Source organism: Polypterus senegalus, chromosome 9, assembly GCF_016835505.1.
Source record: "Polypterus senegalus isolate Bchr_013 chromosome 9, ASM1683550v1, whole genome shotgun sequence".
In the NCBI taxonomy this organism is placed as follows: Eukaryota; Metazoa; Chordata; class Cladistia; order Polypteriformes; family Polypteridae; genus Polypterus; species Polypterus senegalus.
The window spans coordinates 9,384,655-9,400,304 of record NC_053162.1 but is presented as its reverse complement, the minus strand read 5'-3'; the positions used below and the strand labels follow the sequence as shown (position 1 = coordinate 9,400,304).

Genomic DNA, 15,650 nt, shown 5'->3' with positions numbered 1-15,650 from the left:
TTTGAAGCAGGCTGTCCATCAAATTGAACTGAACTGGAGAGATTTTGTATGAAGAATGATCAGAAATACGTCCATCAGAGTCCAGACACTCATCAAAGGCTATAGGAGGACAGCGTCTAGAGGCTGTTAGATTTGAAAAGGAGGCTCAACTAAGTACTGATGTCATATCTCTGTTGGGTGCCCACTTTTATGCACCTGTCTAATTTTGTTATGATGCATATTGCATATTTTATGTTAATCCAATAAACTTAATGTCACTGCTGAAATCCTACTGTGTCCATAAAACATGTCAGATATTAAAAGGAAGTTGCTACTTTGAAAGCTCAGTCAATGATAAACAAAAATCCAAAGAATTAAGAGGGGTTCCCAAACTTTTTAATATGACTGTAGATAGATGTGAAAGGCACTATATAATAGATAGATGGACAGATGTGAAAGGCACTATATAATAAACTGCTCAAAAAAATTAAAGGAACACTTTGAAAACGCGGGCGGCACGGTGGCGCAGTGGTAGCGCTGCTGCCTCGCAGTTAGGAGACCCGGGTTCGCTTCCCGGGTCCTCCCTGCGTGGAGTTTGCATGTTCTCCCTGTGTCTGCGTGGGTTTCCTCCCGCAGTCCAAAGACATGCAGGTTAGGTGGATTGGCGATTCTAAATTGGCCCTAGTGTGTGCTTGGTGTGTTTGTGTGTGTCCTGCGGTGGGTTGGCACCTTGCCCAGGATTGGTTCCTGCCTTGTGCCCTGTGTTGGCTGGGATTGGCTCCGGCACACCCCCATGACCCTGTATTCGGATTCAGCGGGTTAGAAAATGAATGAATAAATGTATGACTTTGAAAACACATCAGATCTCAATGGGAAAAAGAAATCCTCCTGGATATCTATACTGATATAGACCGGGTAATGTGTTAGGAACGAAAGGATGCCACATCGTTTGATGGAAATGAAAATGATCAACCTACAGAGCCCTGAATTCAAAGACGCCCAAAAATCAGAGTGAAAAAATGATGTGGCAGGCTAGTCCATTTTGCCAAAATTGAATTGCAGCAACTCCAAATTGTACGCAGCACTTTGTATGGCCCCTGTGTTCTTGTATACATGCCTGACAACGTCGGTGCATGCTTCTAATGAGATGACAGATGGTGTTGTGGGGGATCTCCTCTCAGATCTGGACCAGGGCATCACTGAGCTCCCGGACAGTCTGAGGTGCAACCTGGTGGCATTGGATGGACCAAAACATAATGTCCCAGAGGTGTTCTATTGGATTTAGGTCAGGAAAGTGTGGTGGCCAGTCAATGGTATCAATTCCTTCATCCTCCAGGAACTGCCTGCATACTCTCACCACATGAGGCCAGGAATTGTCGTGCACCAGGAGCCACTGTACCAGCATAGGGTCTGACAATGGGTCCAAGGATTTCATCCTGATACCTAATGGCAGCCAAGGTGCCTTTGTCAAGCCTGTAGCGGTCTGTGTGACCCTCCATGGATATGCCTCCCCAGACAATCATTAACCCATCACCAAACTGCTCATGCTGAATGATGTTACAGGCAGCATAATGTTCTCCATGGCTTCTCCAGACCCTTTCACTTCTGTCACGTGCTCAGGGTGAACCTGCTCTCATCTGTAAAGCACAGGGCACCAGTGGTGCATCTGCCAATTCTGGTATTCTATGGCGAATGCCAATCGAGCTGCATGCTGCTGGGCAGTGAGCTCAGGGCCCATTAGAGGACATGGGGCCCTTGGGTCACCCTCATGAAGTCTTTCTGGTTGTTTGGTCAGAGACATTCACACCAGTGGCCTGCTGGAGGTCATTTTGTAGGGCTCTGGCAGTGCTCATCCTGTTCCTCCTTGCCCAAAGGAGTAGATACTGGTCCTGCTGATGGGTTATGGACCTTCTATGGCCCTCTCCAGCTCTCCTAGAGTAACTGCTTGTCTCCTAGAATCTCCTCCATGCCCTTGAGACTGTGCAGGGAGACACAGCAAACCTTCTGGCAATGACACGTATTGATGTGCCATCCTGGAGAAGTTGGACTACCTGTGCAACCTCTGTAGGGTCCAGGTATCACCTCATGCTATCAGTAGTGACACTGACTGTAGCCAAATGCAAAACTAGTGAAGAAACAGTCAGAAAAGATGAGGAGGGAAAAATGTCAGTGGCCTCCACCTGTTAAACCATTCCTGTTTTGGGGGTCATCTCATTGTTGCCCCTCTAGTGCATCTGTTGTTAATTTCATTAACACCACAGCAGCTGAAACTGATTAACAACCCCCTCTGCTACTTAACTGACCAGATTAATATCCCATAAGTTTCATTGACTTTATGCTATACTCTGATTAAAAAGTTTTCCTTTAATTCTTTTGAGCAGTATAGATAGATGGATGGATAGATATGAAAGGCACTATATAATAGATAGATAGATAGATAGATAGACACGCTCATCACACATGATAGATAGATAGATAGATAGATATGAAAGGCACTATATAATAGATAGACAGACAGATAGATAGATAGATAGATAGATAGATAGATATGAAAGGCTCTATATAATAGATAGATAGACAGATGTGAAAGGCACTATATAATAGATAGATAGATGTGAAAGGCACTATATAATACATTGCCCACCATAGGGTCATTCTGGCCCCCAGATCATCCCCATCTCTAATTGGCTGTCCCTCTCACCACTGTGGTGAGTGTACTGTTGTAATAATGGCTGCCATCACATCATCCAGGTGGATGCTACACATTACTGGTGGTTGAAGTGGCTCCCCTGTGTAAAGCACTTTGAGCAATGAGAAAAGCGCTATATAAATGTAAAGAATTATTATTATTATTATTATTACTATTAATTGTAAATGTGCTTGGTTGTTTTGCGATCATTATTTTTTGATCACGCACTTACCGTGTCTCCATTTTAGACGTTGTTTTGTTTGCCATTGCCAGGCACGTTGGTTGTCCATGTGATCCACACCAACTGCACCTGACATTATGGTGCCAAATGTCCTGAATATGACAACATGTGACATGCCATGTCCTAGTTATAAGCACAAGATTTCAAAGAGAGCCATAAAAGCCTCATTTTTGACCGTAGAGTTCATTAGGCTAATAACTAAAAGTCACTAAGCTGTTGCTGCAGCTGCCATTTTTGTGACTCCCCTTTTGTGTTTCGTCTTTTAGGCTCCCTGACCTTCACAAGGACTTTACATTTCATGGCTCTGTCTTCTCCTGAAGACGCCATCACCTCCTGGCTTTTATTTTTAGACGGACCTCCTCAGGCTTGTGTTGTCAGAGAGATCACAGCAGCTGCCGCCTCGGACCCCCTAAGGGGCGAGACTTTAATTCCCAGTCCGGTGACATTGCCAGGTTACAACATGAAGGTTCTCTTTCTCTCTCTCTGCCTCTCCCTCTGTATGTCTTCACGGGTTTTCTGCAGACCCTTTGCTTTCTCCTCACATCTCTAAAAATGAGTGCGTTATGTAGATTGGCGAGTCTAAATAATGAGCAATGAGGAAAGATTAAAGGCACTGAAGCTTTTCAGTTTAAACAAACAAAGATTAAGAGGTGACAGGATGGAAGCGTTTAAAATGATGACGGGAATTTGCTCGGTGGATCCCAGCTGTTACTGGAAAATGAGTTCCACAAGAACCGGGGAGGGTGGGGGGCACAGTCAGAAACTTCTTAAGGGTAAAGTTCACACCAACGTTAGAAGATTTTTCTTCACGCAAATCTTTACTTCATATAGCGCCCCTCTCATAGAGCACATCCTCAAGGGTCGAGGGTCAAGGTAACAGGACATTTCTACTCGTATTGTCCTTCGAGGGATGTTGTACCAGATTGCGGGGTCCCGTGCCAGCAGCCGTGGGCACAACTTTGCAGTAGCGGGTTGCTGGATAGTCATGACCGAGATGGGTGAGTGAGCAAACAAGCTTTTTATTCAGAAAATGTGCAAACGTTTTATTCAAATGAGAAATGAAAGTGTTCAAAATTTGTAAACAGTGTATTTCAATAAATAATATACATCCATAAAATTGTGCCAAGCACCCTGCCTGGGGTTTGTTTCCTGCCTTGTGCCCTGTGTTGGCTGAGATTGGCTCCAAGCAGACCCATGTGACCCTGTAGTTAGCTTATAGCGGGTTGGATAATGGATGGATGGAAAATCGTGCCAAGTAAAAAACAGTGTCCATCGGGGGCGCTGGTTACGTTTGCAGATGACACCAAGCTGGTGGATTGGCAGATAATTGAGAATCAGTTGAGTCATCACAGAGGGACTTGGACAGCAGACCAGATTTGTGGACAATGACATTGGGCGCCACAGGTGTGACTTTGTGTTACTAACGGGGTCCTGAATGAGGCACATTACCTGCATTGTGAGGGAGTGTCAGTTACGACACTACAGCCATGTGGCACCATTACCCGAGGGTGATCCGGCTCATTGTTGAAGACTCAAGCGGCTGGACCAGGCCAAGGAGACACCTATGTAACACCTGGCTGCAGCAGATAGATGGTGGGACTTGACCGTGTGTCTGCCTGGGGGTTGCCTACTGGGACCCCGATCTGTTTTGTCGTGTGGTGGGTGCAGCTCAACGGGTCTGGTGTGGTACTACTATTATTCAGGCCCTTTAGCTGCCTCCCAATCGTACGTGTGTGACACCATTACGAAGGCTAACAGAATGTCAGGTTATATAGCGCCTTGGTGTGTGGAGTACAAGTCACAGGAGGTTCTGCTCAAGTCTTTATAACACACTGGAGAGGCCTCATCTGGAGTTCTGTGTGCAGTTTTGGTCTTCATGCTACAAAAATGGACATAACAGCACTAGAAAAAGGTCCAGAGAAGAGCGACTAGGCTGATTCAGGGCTACAGGGGATGAGTTATGAGGAAAGATTAAAAGAGCTGAGCCTTTAAAGGAGATGAAGAGGAGACCTGACTGAAGTGTTTAAAATTATGAAAGGAATTAGTGTAGTGGATCGAGATGGTGACTTTAAAATTAGTTCAAGTTGAAAACTTGTTAAGGGGAAATTTCACACAAACATAAAAGTTTTTCTTCACAGAAAGAAACCCGCATGGAATAAGTGACCAAGTAGTGTGGCAGACAGAATGACTTTAGGGACTTTCCAAACTCGACTTGATGTTATTTTAGAAGAATCAGTGGGCTCTGTCCCCTGCTTGAGGGCGGCGCTCAGCGCCCGCTATTTCGTGGCTGAGCCGGTCGAAGGTCGCTGGGTCGCCCCACCATTTGAGAAAGCGATTGGATTTAAAGCGGTGGTATATAGAAGAGCATACGGGGCGCGGGAGGAAGACGGTTTGGTCATTGGTTATTACAGACAGAAAATTAGTTACTTGAGTATTTCATTACAACTGTCTATTTTAAATACCAATGAAAAACAAAACGTACTTAAAAGTAAAAGTTAAAAAGTAGAACGTAATAAAAAGTAAATAAAAACTTGCATTAATGTCTCGATAAAAACAATATTATGCATTACTTTATCCTCTAACTTACATTCTATAAACGTTGCTTTTTTGCATTTCTGTTCGCATATTGTTCGGGATATTTTTCTCTTCCTCGTTTATAAGACGATTCTCTTTGTTCTTCATTAATATTGTGTGCAGCTCTTTTTTGTTGCTTTTCTCTTTTTCCGGCGTTCATTATCAGCTCTTGCCGCTTTATCTCGACGTTCTTGAACAGCTTATTTGCTTTCCTGCCCTACCATTATAACGGACTGCGTTGAAGGGCACGTTAGCGGCACTGAGAGAGTCACGTGGTGGTACGGAGCGCGGATGTTTGCAGTAGGAGTAACGATTGGGCGGGCGGAGTGGAGGGGCGTGGTCAAGGCTGAATAGCGCGCACGTGACGGAAAACTTTTTAATATAATAGAGAAATTAAGCGGATAATAGCGATGGTCGATACTGCGGATTTTCTTTTCAATCCGATACCATGTGTTACGGAGGTCATTATTGCCGATAGCGATCCCAATACTGATGCAGCCAAAGTGTCTTGCAAGAACGGTTAATGTTCTGTCAAAACATTCAGTATGTGTAGACATTAAAAAGTCACATTTTAAAGACTTTGCATTAATTGACTATTACATACAGTGCCAAAGATCGGACTTATTTGCTTATTAACAGTAAATATTAAACATATTCAGTTTTTAAAAACGATCTGTGGAACAACAACAAGCATTGGCGTTCCATTTTTTTCTCGAAAAAATGGCGCGCGCACACACACACCTAGCGACAATTTAGAATTGCCAATGCACCTAACCTGCATGTCTTTGGACTGTGGGAGGAAATCGGAGTACCCGGAGGAAACCCACGTAGACACGGGGAGAACATGCAAACTCCACGCAGGGAGGACCCGGGAAGCGAAACCAGATCTCCTAACTGCGAGGCAGCAGCGCTACCCACTGCGCCACCGCGCTCCTCCTCACTAAAAATTGATATTGTTTTCCATCCATCCATTCATTTTCCAACCCGCTGAATCCGAACACAGAGTCACGGGGCTTTGCTGGAGCAAATGCCAGCCAGCACAGGGCACAAGGCAGGAAACCAATCCCGGGCAGGGTGCCAACCCACCACAGACATTGTTTTCTTTTCAAACAATTACAACAACCTTACATCAGATTGTTCTGATGGTCTAACAGAGCCGAGGTTGCCTGTCTTGTACTTCCACCTCCGGAACCCCCCTCATCCCATACTTCTATTTAAACTTTTCCTTTTTCTCTCTCACTTTCTTCGTCTCATAGTTTGGTTTTATCTTTCTTTCTTTCTTTCTTTCTTTCTTTCTTTCTTTCTTTCTTTCTTTCTTTCTTTCATATAGCGCCCCTAACAGGGCACACCATCAAAAAGGCACAAATTCCAAGCAGTGTAGCACAAGATGCGAGTCGGAGTCTGCGTTTCTCGTATCCCCCATTAAAAACCGCCTGTTCAATCCGAAACAACGGCTGTAATTCCAAAGAAATCAGACGACACCCATGTGGAGATGAGCAAGGCGGAGAGCCGCCAGCCAAAGCTAACATCCCCTCACGCCGCCATTGCTTCACTTACAGCCGCGTCGGCCGCAGTTACTTTTGTTTTGCTTGGCCCAATTTTGTTCCAACTCTCCACAGGCCTGACCTTTTAATATTAAATACATGTTATGATTATTATTATTATTCTTGTAATACCTAAAGATGACATTGTATTCGTCTGATTCAAGTATTCTGCCGTGTCTCATATTTCTGTAAGATGGAAGCGATCACAGCGTTCCTTCTGACTGATCTGCAGCGGACTGGTGACCCGTCCGGAGTTGATGAAGCAGTCTGGCACTTTTTTAAATGATCCTCAGTTAAAGGTCCGGTCATTCATTTAAGGATCATCTAAGGGGTCAGAGCAGGGTGAAGCTGTACTGGGGTCCCTGGGGAGGAGATGGGGCGGGGTGTTTGGGGGTTTATTAGAAAGTTGGTTTTGTTCATTCAAAAGCCAAAGCGCTTCTATTTGATTTATATTAATCGGCAATTCTCAATCATTTAAACTGCTCACCTCTAAGGCACCCCACCCTAACTTCAAGAGAAAGACCCCCGATCTCAAATCACTCGTGAATGAATCGAGCTGTCATAAACTTCAAGAGAAAGACCCCCACCTTCCCCCCAGATCTTTCATGGATCATCAATGATCCGAGCTATCATAAAATTCAACTGAAGGACCCCCACCTCCCTCCAGATCATACATCAACTGTCCATGAATCGAGCTATCGTAAACTTCAAGAGATGGACCCACATGTCCCCCTATTTTCATTTGTATTTGTCATTCCGACAAAGGAAATCATCTTTGACTTCCCGATAAGCTGCGCAGGCCTGGCCCCTCTCTTCATATGGTGATTGTGTGGAGAGCGTCCCAGCCTTCAGATTCTTAGGTACCTTCATCTCTACTGAGCTACCTTGGACTGCAAACACCAAAGCGGCCATTAAAAAAAGGCACAGCAGCGACTTCACTTCCTGAGACGGCTTAGGAAGAATAAAACTTTCACCGCTCCTCCATAGAGCGCGTGCTGACATATCGCATCACAGGGTGGTACAGAAGTTGCGCTGCAGCAGACAGGAGGGGGCTTCAGCATGGTATCAGTGCAGCTCAGAAGAGTGTTGGCTGCTCGCTCTCTGCCCTCGCTGTAAGACTTGTGTATACTTCAGGCTGCCTTGGCAGGGCAAAAACATTATGAAGGACCCCTCACATTCCTGGTTTTCACCTGTTTGACCTGCTGCCCTCTGGGAGGCGCTAGTCCATCATATCAAGGACAAACAGACTCGGGGACATAACTACATTGAATCTCTCTCTGTGTCTCTGTCTCTGTCCCTTTTCTCTCTCCACCTCTCTCTCACCTTTTATTATGTAATAATCCATCACAATCGAGTGCAATATTCTCCTATTTATTCCATATACAATATTTTACACTATTAGTATTCTCTGCATCATATAAGAGGTAATTCTTTGTGCAATATCTGCATGATCAATAATATTTTTTGTTTAGTAATGATGCATTTGTTTCTTAGCAATGCCACAAAATTACTTATTAATTAGTATTTTTTATACATTCTTTTTATCAGTTTTATATGTGTGGTAGCTTATAGTTACTGTAAAAATGATTGATTGTTTTCTCTTTTTTTCCATTTCATCTGAAGAAGTAACTGTTCTGTAATTTCATTATACATGGTATAATGACAGCACAGGCTTCTAATCTAATTTAATCTAATCTAAACTAGATGGCACATCACAGACATTAACACTTTTACAAATCCCATTCCAAATGGCATATAATCGAGACATATGCATTGCAATTGTCATTCCAACAGTTGACGCATCACGGTCATTAGACACTGCTTTTACAAATCCCATTCCAAATGTCATATTATCAAGACATATGCATTGCAATTGTCATTCCAACAGCTGGCGCATCACGGACATTAGACACTGCTTTTACAAATCCCATTCCAAATGTCATATTATCAAGACATATGCATTGCAATTGCCATTCCAACAGTTGACTCATCACGGACATTAAGCACTGCTTTTACAAATCCCATTCCAAATGGCATATAAACAAGACATATCTTTGCAATTGCCATTCCAACAGATGGTGCATCACAGACATTAAACTCTGCTTTTACAAACCCCATACCAAATAGCATATAACAGAGACATAATTAGAACATTAGAACACTCTAGACGAGAGCAGGCCATTCAGCCCAACAAAGCTCGCCAGTCCTATCCACTTGTTTCTTCCAAGAAAACATCAAGTCGAGTTTTGAAAGTCCCTAAAGTCTTACTGTGTACCACACTACTTGCTCGCTTATTCCAAGTGTCTATCATTCTTTGTGTAAAGAAAAACTTTCTAATGTTTGTGCGAAATTTACCCTTAACAAGTTTCCAACTGTGTCCCCGTGTTCTTGATGAACTCATTTTAAAATACAAGTCTCGATCCACTGGACTAATTCCCTTCATAATTTGAAACACTTCAGTCAGGTCGCCTCTTAATCTTCTTTTGCTTAAACTGTAAAGGCTCAGCTCTTTTAATCTTTCCTCATAATTCAACCCCAGTAGCCCTGGAATCAGCCTGGTCGCTCTTCTCTGGACCTTTTCTAGTGCTGCTATGTCCTTTTTGTAGCCTGGAGACCAAAACTGCACCCAGGACTCAAGATGAGGCCTCACCAGTGTGTTATAAACGTTGAGCAGAACCATTACATGCTGCACTGCAAACGTTAACTCTGAGGTCTACATTGATTATGTACATTTCAAACTATCTTAGATAGGTAGCACAGCTAGTCCAACTTAGTGAAAGGCTGTTTGTGTGTCTATCCAGTTGTTATGTCTTTGTTATTTCAACAGATGGAGCACCACAGACATTAACGCTGCATTTACAAACCCCATTCCATATTTCATATAACTGAGACATATGCATTGCATTTTTCATTCCAGTGGATGGTGCATCACAAACGTTTGTAGTAATGTCTTTTATTACTAAACATGTTTGTTATACACCATCTGTTGGAATGACAAATGCAACATATTTTACTACTACGTGCGTTACAGAATACATTCCAGTGGTGCACTGTAAACATTAACTCTGAGGTCTATGTTGATTACTTAGATTTCAACCTGGGGTAGCACAGCTAGTCAACATATATTAAACAACAAACAACAATGTCCAGTCATCCATGCCCAGGGTTTAATGTCGTAGGGGATACACGTGAGGATATATTATTCTCCTTTTACCCGTCCTCCATCAACTTTCAATGTCCATGGAGTATTTATGTCCAGGATGCTTTATAAACCAGTTGGGCACATGATCATCTAGTGAGTGGCCCGCTTTACCCTTGAGGGTTGCCCTACCATTGCATTCACCACTTGAATGCTTTTTGACCTGCTGTACTTTAACCAGTGGTGTTACCATCTTTTTTTGGCTCCGGCACTTCTATGCCAGCCTCCCACCATGTTACACAAAATCTCCCATCAGCTTCACCACTGCTGCTGGCTTTGTTCCTTTTGCTAACTCCTGGCTCTCCAGCCTGCTGACTCCAGAATAAACCCTGCATTCATTTTTTCCCTCTCCGGGTGATTGGCTGAGGGCAGACGCTAATCCCAGCTGCTTGACAGGTGGCATCGTGCCAGCGGAACACCTGCTTTGGCAGTTTCACAGTTTTTGAGAGCTCTGGTACTCCGATCCCATGTGAAAGGGCGGAGGGAGTGCATTAAACTCCACTTCACTCCCAAACATTGTTTTACTTGCCTCTCCTGAAAAGTTCCCACGTTCTTCATCTCCAAAATTTCCTCTCGGAGAGAAACTGAATGTAAGGAACGGGACAAAATCAAGCAGGGCCCTTCTGCCAACATAATGTGGATATTGGCTCTCCTGTGACCGTGACCGTGGCGTGGTCGAGGGGATCCATAGAACCCTACTGTTTGAAGTCGGGTGCTTCCTGGTGATAAAAGGGGACATCAGTGCCCACCTTAAAGGTAAACATCTGGTGATGGGGTGACCTGTATACTCAGTCAGGGTCAATATAAAAAAGCACAATGGGTCAGATCAGTGCTTGGGTGGCAACATGGGACCAGTAAGGTTTAAAATTATTAGCTAGTGTGACATTAACACTTTTACAAATCCCATACCAAACGGCATATAAACGAGACATATGCATTACAATTGTCATTCCAACAGATGACTCATCACGGACATTAAGCACTGCTTTTACAAATCCCATTCCAAATGTCATATAATCGAGACGTATGCATTGCAATTGTCATTCCAACAGGTGGCGCATCACGGACATTAAGCACTGCTTTTACAAATCCCAATCCAAATGTCATATAATCGAGACATATGCATTGCAATTGTCATTCCAACAGGTGGCGCATCACGGACATTAAGCACTGCTTTTACAAATCCCATTCCAAATGTCATATAATCGTGACGTATGCATTGCAATTGTCATTCCAACAGGTGGCGCATCACGGACATTAAGCACTGCTTTTACAAATCCCAATCCAAATGTCATATAATCGAGACGTATGCATTGCAATTGTCATTCCAACAGGTGGCGCATCACGGACATTAAGCACTGCTTTTACAAATCCCATTCCAAATGTCATATAATCGAGACGTATGCATTGCAATTGTCATTCCAACAGATGACGTATCACGGACATTAAGCACTGCTTTTACAAATCCCATTCCAAATGTCATATAATCGAGACATATTTTTACAATTGTAAAGTGTAAAGTGAATGATAATGGGCACTCTTGTGAAGACAAAGAAGACAAAGTATACAAAGATGGCAGACTTTAGTCTTCTTGTATTTTCCTCAAACTTACTTTGACAGCTAGGGGGCGCTCTGCCACCCAGGGTGAGAGAACTCACATTTCAGCCATTCCATTGTTCTTGAAAAAAAATTTACTTGCATAGAAACTGGCATAATTTCCTCAAAGGTCAACGAACCCGGTCAATAAAGAATCCGTTTAAATTCTGATCCCAGACCCACGAGATGTTAATGGCCATTCCTGACCTGTGAAACTGGCCATCATGCCAGGTGGTCCCCGAAACACAGGGTCCCACTTTATGCTTGTTGCAGCCTTGGCTCCCCATGATCCTCAAATCGAAATTCAAAGTGGAAGTGAAGAAACTTTAAGTACCAGTCATGTGTTATTCACATCCACTCATCAGTAGACACAGTTAGAGAGAACATTGGCTGTAATCCCACTACTGACACCACAGTGTGACCACGAGTAAGTCATTTCACCTCCCTGTGCTCCAGCTGGACAAACAAAAGAAATGGAACCAACTGCATCTCAAATGTTTTGGTGGATAAAAGCATCAGCCTAGTAATGATAAGCAAAGACAAGGACAATCATCAGTACCTGAACTCCCAGAGGGGGCTGTCCTTTGTCCTCCCCACTAAGGAAATTATGAATTGTATTCTTTTATTCATTTCTATACACTTTTCCTGAGGAGTTTTTAGACTTCTTGGTGGCTATTCCAGGGTTTCTGGGACTGATTCTTCAAGGCATTTATTTTTTCCTATCTTGGTTCTTGACTAAGCTAAGTGTCTTATTGCAGTGCCATTTTGAATATTGATGGGTGGCACCATTTTGAATATTGAAGGGCGGATGGCACCATTTTGAATATCGACTGTTGTCACCATTTTTAATATGAATGGGCGGCGCCAGTTTGAATATTGACAGGTTGTGCCATTTTGAATATTGATTAATGGTACTCTTTTGAATAACAATGGGTGTCATCATTTAGAATATCAACAGGCAGTGCCATTTGGAATATCGACGGGTGTCGCCATCTGTAATATGAATGGGTGGTGCTATTTTGAATAGCGATAGGCGGTGCCATTTTGAATATCAACAGGTGGCACCATTTTTAATATTGATGGGCAGCGCCATGTTGAATGTCGACGGGCGGCGGCATTTTGAATATTGATGGGTGGCACCATTTTGAATATCGATGGGTGGCGCCATTTTGAATATCAGCATACAGCACCATTTTGAAAATTGATGGGTGGCACCATTTTGAATATCGACGGGTGTCGCCATTTTGAATATGAACAGGCAGCGTCATTTTTAATATTGATGGGTGGCGCCATTTTGAATAATGATGGGTGGCACCCTTTTCAATCAATCAATCAACATTTATTTATATAGCACATTTTCATACAAAAAAGTAGCTCAAAGTGCTTTACAAAATGAATAGAAAAATAGAAGACACAATAAAAAATAAACATAAGTCAACATTAATTAACATAGAATAAGTAAGGTCCGATGGCCAGGGTGGACAGAAAAAACAAAAAAAAAACTCCAAAAGCTGGAGAAAAAAAATAAAATCTGTAGGGGTTCCAGACCACGAGACCGACCAGTCACCTCTGGGCAAATTTTGAATAATGACGGGTGTCACCATTTTGAATGTCAACAGGCGGCACTATTTTGAATATCAACTGGTGGTGCCATTTTGAATATTGATGGGCGCTGCCATTTTGAATATCAACAGGTGGCACCATTTTGAATATTGACGGGCGGTGCCATTTTGAATATCAACAGGCGTGCCATTTTGAATAATCACAGGTGGCACCATTTTCTTACTTTCACATCAGCCATTGCCAAGGCAGTTTCCCAGAAGTCTCCAGTAGCAGGCTCACATGATGTCATTGGTGTGACACTATTAAAAAGGTCAAGGGTATCCATGTTTTGGGTAAAACTAGAAGACTTCACATGTGCATCTCATTATGTTCATTCTAACTTTTCTGATTTACTTTCCAGTTTACAAATCTGATTGCTGTCTCAACTTTCCAGCTTGGCAAAAGTTCGGTTTTGTCTCTTTGGCAGTACTTCCAATTTGTTCTCGTTTCATCTTCTGGACCCAAAATAAAAATCCTTCTGCTCCAGCAGAACAAAAGACAGCCTCTTATAGGTCACTTCCTTGACTCCTCCCACCAATTTTCACTTCTGCCAGTCACACCTTACCAACAGCGGGCTGCCAACTCAACAGTATCAGAATGGGAAAATGAGGGGCGGGGCCTGATGATCAATTTAAATACGACTCTCACTTTTTGGGTGGCGTAGTGGTAAGCACTGCTGCCTCAAAAATCCTGGGTTCAGATCTTGTTGGGTGTGTTTATGTCGGTTCTTCTCCTTCTGCTCCTCCATTTATCCCAGAGATGCCTGTCAGTATGATTGGGTCCTGTGGGTCCGGGGTTTGCTCCTAACTTACGCCTCGTTCTGCAAAGACACAGAAGGGCTCAGAGCAGGTCTGAGAATGTCATGCCATCCATTCTTTACATTATATAGCACCTTTCACGTGGCACAGAATGTGGCATTTTTTAAGAATCTGGGCTGGTGCCCAACCTGACAGCACACCGCATCTGTTTTGTGTTTCTCGCAGCTGAAGGGTCCGTCTGCCATCTGCAAGAAAGAGCGAGCAGCAGAGGCTCCCTACCCGGCACGTCTCGGCTTTTGAAGAAGAGATTTACAAGCGCGGCCGAGTTTGCTCCTGAGACACGTAAGTGATTATGAGGTGGCGGGTGGGGCACCGGGGCTGAGAAGCAGAACACGCACCCTTCCAATCCAACAATCCATTCACTTTCAGACAGGCTTCATCCATTTTAAAGACATGTAGCAAGAGGAACAGTCCAGGATGGAAGAGTAAAAAACTCCAAGGCAGTATATAAGAGCACTGGCTTATCCTGGTCACTTTCTTTATGATATTTGCATGTTCTCCCCATACATAGTGCGGACATAAAGACGGACCTTCTGACAGCCCTCCCCAGGATGGGTTCCCACATTGTGCTCAATGGAATAAGCAGGTCACCTCAACACCCTCACAGACGCCGTTGGATTTTATTTAATTAAAAATGGTGGTTAAGGCTTTGGTGGTTGTGGGTTCAGATCCCACTACTAACACTTTGTGACCCTGAACAAGTCACTTGACATGCCTCTACCCCAATGGGAAAACCAAAAGAAATAAAACCAATTGTATCATAAATGTTGTAAGTCGCCTTGCATGAAGGTGTGAGCCAAATAAGTAAATGTAATATAACTATAAAGTAATTCTTGTGTTATGGCGCCCGATGTGGCAATTAAAAAAGCTAAGAAATCTGTTTCATTTGACTCTTTGCTGGCCTGGCAAGGTAAGGATGAGTAAAAAGAGAGCGCTCTTTGTCAGCTGCTTCAAAACAACACTTCATAAAGTTTCGAGTCTACCGGGCCACAGCGCCCTCTTGTGGCCCCTGAGATCACAGCCAAAGCCTTGCATAGTCTTTAAATTGGCTAGACAAGGACATGCCTTCTGCTTAGTCACCATGTGGACCCCACCTTTAAAAGGGCAAACTTCAAAGCTAAAAGCCATTAAAGCAAGGGTGTCCAACTCTGGTCCTGGTGGGCCGCAGTGGCTGTAGGTTTTCATTCTAACCATCTTCTTAATTAGTGAGCCGAGACAGAACTTGTTTTGCTTTCATTTTAATTGACGTGACTCAGACCCCCTTAGTTGTTTCTTTTTCCTTAATGAGCAGCCAAACAATAAGGAGACAAAACGAGCCACCACATGACCAGCTCACCTGAAAATAAAGAAAGGTGAAGGTCTCGGTCATTGGTCTGCTCAGGTCACCCAAAACATCCTGACGGTGGTC

General features: G+C 43.5%; 1 protein-coding gene across 2 annotated transcripts in view; it reads left to right on the top strand.

Moving 5' to 3' along the window:
• Positions 1-15,650, top strand: part of LOC120535106 — a 127,588-nt gene that overhangs the window by 46,650 nt on the left and 65,288 nt on the right. For both annotated transcript variants that reach the window (XM_039762690.1, XM_039762691.1), the window contains one exon: positions 14,408-14,524. In XM_039762690.1, coding sequence (XP_039618624.1) covers positions 14,408-14,524 — 117 coding nt within the window. The remainder of the gene's footprint in view (positions 1-14,407; positions 14,525-15,650) is intronic.